Raw genomic sequence first — 4894 nt, 5'->3', positions numbered from 1 at the left:
CAGCCAGCCCCCCTGCCAATAGCGCACAGGCTGCCAGGAGAGAGGAACGTTCCTTCTGAACCTGCGTCAACATATTTTTCACAGAAACATTTTCAAGGGCCAATTCCTCCTGTCTTTTTTCAAGGACATAATTTTTTTCCTTGTTTTTCTCTGCTGTTTCTTGATATTCCTGGGATAAGGGAAAAAAAACCAAACAAAAACAGAAGAAATATTAACTAGAAGATATTTTTTAAAATAACAAGATCATTTTTACCTAGACAAAAGCTAAAAGAAAACAATTTTTTTTTCAGATTCAAATAACACATTAAAGGAACAAAAATTATTAGTAATGACTGTCAAAGTATCTCTCCTAGCAAACAGTTACAGAACCAGATATATGAAAACAAATCAATAGTATGAGGAAAATTTGCACAATCTTCAACTACAAATGGACTCCAGCTTTCTGACGATAATCCACTAGTACTGCAGTAGCCCACAGAAGGTCCAAGAGTACCTGGTTGTCCACAATACAGTTTTATGAGTTGGCTTAACAATAAGCAATTACATGCTCCAACTTCAGAAAGAACATTGCTCTTCAAAGCAGAAAGGAAAGTTAATGTAAGAAAGAGGAAAAAAAGAAGAAAAACTCTGGAAGATAAACCTAGACAGATTGGCAGCAGCTGGGAAAGGGGAAGTAAAGGTGATCTCTTAATTACTTTGTAATCAACCCCCTACTTATATATTCACAGATTAATTAGGTCTCATACAGAATTGACTTTTCAAAAGAACAGTGTGATACAGATATTTTTATTTTGACTAGTGCCATTACAGATTTTTTTTCAACTTGCAGAACATTTTTTCTTTTCCTCTCTATGCCCTGAAATAGGGAACAAGGGAGATTTAAAACAGTAAACCCATGTAGCAAAATGAAGACACTAACAAGCCAGGGAATGCCGGGACTAAGGTTAGACCATGCAGACTGGTTGCTTTTGATAACATGCAGTTCCTGTACACGAATCAAGACACTATGCTGGGACCACAGAGACTTAGACTGGCTTCTTGATGCATGAGAGTCCTCTGTGATTGGAACAACCACTTGAGGCCACATTTAAACAGAATCCAATGGTATAAGGAGATAATACATTTTAGGCACTGTTCACAAAGAACCCACAAGCTCAAGTTAAATGCTTTACGTTCCAGTTACAATACATGGACACAAAAAGGTAAACATTAATGGAATGACAAGTCTGTATGATGAAGAACAGAGAGGATTGTGCTAAGCTTTAGCTACCTCTCTTAGATCTGTAAGCAATTTTGTTGAAAATGGGGTGAAGTTATTCCTGTTAGCAGTGGCCAAAAGAGAAGTAAAATGGTGTCATCCAGCCACACTCCCATGTGTTCTATCGGGCACAGGTCCCAAGCAAGTGGTGAGGGGTGCACCCTAGTTTCTTCTCCCTCCTCCATCCTGCAAGGACAACAGGGAAAAAAAAACCACGCATAGCTATCCCTAGAATGGAAATAAAAGATCCCACGCTTCTATACAGATGTACCCTAGTCAGTTTAGAATGTCTTTGACCAAATAAATATTTTATAATTTTTTTGAAGAGGAAGAATTTGTAGCGTTATTAAAATACTTTCAGTGATACCAGAATAGAGTAGGTAGCTAAAAGATTTAATTACAAAATGCAATTTACAGGCCTTATATGTCACTTTACTACTCTAAAATTAAGTATGAACATGTACGATATTTCAGTGCTACTGCATTATTTACAGTGTTTGATTTTTATAGAAAAAAACCCTGATAGCATGACTGGAAGGAACTGAAAGGTAAGCTGAATTTAGAAAACAACTTATGGTTTCTGGCCATCACAGGTGAAAGGCCAATACCTGAGTAAACAAAGTGTGATCCCTACAGGGCTGTTGGGTAGCAGTACTAACATTCAGTGCTCTAGCTAATTAAAGCTTATTTTTTAAAAAAGCTTAGTGTTTTTATACGCTTATGGTTATATGGCAATATGCAAAAGTGAACAAGACAATCTCTGACTATGGAAATGTAAAAGTTTTGTAAGAAAATACACCTTCCTGTTTTTAGCAGCTAATAATTGCTTTTGTCTTACTCCATGCTGTTTCTAGTGTTTTCTTCAAAGCTTAAAGGCACAGTTTTTGAAAGGGACACAGAATTCTCTTCCTAAACATTGGCAAGCCAGCTTCCTTCCGTGTTTGAGCTTTGAGGGACACCTCACTGGGTTGCAGAGCTTGGTGGATTCCAAGAATGCTTAACAAAAAAAGTCAGGTGCTACTAGCAACACTATTTTATCCTACTGCTTACTGGGTTCTTACCCTTTATTCTGGCATGAAAACAGAACTGGAAACTAGAAATATAATGACACTATGACTTCAAAAGGTTTTTCTGTATTTCAGCTGTTTTATTTTTCTAAATATATATATCTATACATCTAAATAAACAACAGCAACCCACTGTCCTCCATTTCTTTCCTGTGTTTTAAGTCCATGGGCCAGACATCCATCGAAGAGACCCAGTGGGTCAGGAACCGTATAGTTACACGTACTTCTCCTCCTTTTGCAGTGATTGCACTGACTTTTGATACAATTGCAAGATACCACAGCCTTTAGCTAATTCACCTGCCTTGCTGTAAAAGCAAGACCTTCAAACAAACAAAAAAAGCCAATAAAAGAAAAGACATTTTTTTCTCCCTAGAGGAATTTTTCCCTTTCCTATTTAGCAAACCTTTTATTTTTCTGTTGAAATTAACATTTTTAAAGTAGTTACAGGACTTTTCTCTTACGACATGTTTTTGCATATCAGAACAAAACCCTTCTATTTTAAGTGGTTGCCACAAAAAATGGGGACAGATTAATAAATGTCTACATAATAAACAAAAAACTGATAGTTAAAATTCAGAGGACATTTCCTATGAGACTGTGCACAGTCTGAATAAATAATTTGTGTGAGGCTAAGGAACAAGCACAGTAACATTTTCAAAATGGCACACCATCAAATCAAGAGGACTGCACTCCTGCTACAAAAGGCAAGGAAAAAGGATATGCATTTTAAGCTCCATTGATTCTCCAAACATGGAGACCATGGACAAAGAACAGCGGTATCTACAGAGTGCCTTGTTTATTGCTGATCTGTGATAAGGCCACTCTGGGAATTTCTGCCCTACAGAAAAACAGTGAAACTGCTTTCTGATTACACCACCCATCTGACCTACAGTAACAGCTGTGAAGAAGTAGCTATTAACATCCATAGATCCTATCTTGGAGTACAGGGACCCTGAGCAGTACTGGCTGGGGACAGAAGCAGTGGCAGGTGTCATTGCTACTAAAACCTCCAGATTTTGCAATGTTACATTTTAATGACAGGGAGACCATTCTGAAAAGCCCTAACTCTCTACTGCAGTTCTAAGAAACCAAAACAATGATTTCCACGATACATTACTCATATTGCTGCGCAGTTAGAGCTCTCAGTTAACTCCTGAGAGTCTGAATTGACAGTCTTCAGTTTGCCTTCGCACATGTACCAACAACTGGAAAAATTAAAAAAGTCTCAACCCAGGAGTTCTGAGAGAAAATGTCTAGAAGGCAGCATGGAACACTGGCTGAAGACAAAGTTACAAACGGAAGGATGCATCCTATGATGTAGTTCCTTTCCAGAAAGGAACTAACACCTACACGAGATTAGTTCATTAAACTGCTTGTAATTAACACTCAGATCTTTGGATGGAAAATACAACAAATTGCTACAGTTTCCTTGCAGTGCTAGAATAAATGTCTTAGAGTGATGAGACCCACAGTTCTACAACAAAATGCAGAATACTGGCACATTATATTCCACTTACACTGATGATATGTTTCCTATAAAATTTAATTAATAAAGCCTGATAAAATAATTAAATTTAAATATTGCATTCTGTATCTTTATGTAAACCCTGGCACTCAGTAATATCTAAAAGACCCTTTGAAGACATTCCATAACTTGTGGCACATTTTTCCTTGTTTCCTATGGAAATAAGGCTACAACATTAGCCTGTTTGCACACCTCTGATTCAACAGAGCAGTGATCTTGCAGACAAATATGGCTAACAGGCTCAAAATGCAATACACAAAAGACAGTCAAGTTTTATGAAAAACAAGCAATGAGGATTAGGACAGCCCTGACAGCAGACATCCATGGGCCCTATGGATCCCAGAAAGGGAAAGGCTTAATACGGAAGAAATTAGACTGTCTTCTTCCCAGATTGACACTGAATGGTAAGGAAGGCAAACTGAAACATGGGATGGAAAAAAGATGACACAAAGTTTTGTTGAATCATCTAAGTGTATACAGACATTGCGCTGCCCAGATTACAACACTACCAGCTTGTACTCCAACACTACACAACCCGTGTTAGAAAACATGCCCAGATGTTTCTAAGGGAAGGTGTGTACAGGGGACCCTCCCTCTGAACATCCAGCCCAGCACCGGCAGTCGGGGTGCCAGGAGGAGTTGTGCTTCAGTGCCGATCACTTCCGAAGCAGCTCGAACCCCTTCATATGCTGCCAATATCTCTTTTTCAGTTGGAGTATAGCGGGCCTCGGATCCTCTGTACCCCTGACTCCAAAACCCTAGGGGTCGACCTCGAGTCTCCCCAGGTGCTTTCTGCCAGAGGCTCCAGGTAGGGCCGTTCTCCCCGGCTGTGGTGTAGAGCTGGATGTTCAGAGGGAGGGTCCCCTGTACACATCACGCAACTTGATGGTACGTGGAGTAAGTGGGTCGCACTGATCACACAAGGGGCTTGAATAGGAAACCCCAGTCGCCCAGGAATTTTGGAAGTAATCATGGATTGGCCAGAAGGCAGAGATTTTGGAATATCACCAGAGGAGGAGGTGACACGTGCTGAGGAGGCCCCAA

At 39.5% G+C, this 4894-nt stretch overlaps 1 protein-coding gene across 1 annotated transcript in view; it reads right to left on the bottom strand.

The window, feature by feature from the left end:
• Positions 1–4894, bottom strand: part of CCDC171 (coiled-coil domain containing 171) — a 160700-nt gene that overhangs the window by 88754 nt on the left and 67052 nt on the right. The window contains exon 16 of the mRNA XM_009328066.1: positions 28–169. Coding sequence (XP_009326341.1) covers positions 28–169 — 142 coding nt within the window. The remainder of the gene's footprint in view (positions 1–27; positions 170–4894) is intronic.

The sequence above is a fragment of the Pygoscelis adeliae genome, unplaced genomic scaffold (assembly GCF_000699105.1).
Source record: "Pygoscelis adeliae isolate BGI_AS28 unplaced genomic scaffold, ASM69910v1 Scaffold45, whole genome shotgun sequence".
Taxonomy (NCBI): Eukaryota; Metazoa; Chordata; class Aves; order Sphenisciformes; family Spheniscidae; genus Pygoscelis; species Pygoscelis adeliae.
This window is presented reverse-complemented; position numbering and strand designations above follow the sequence as displayed.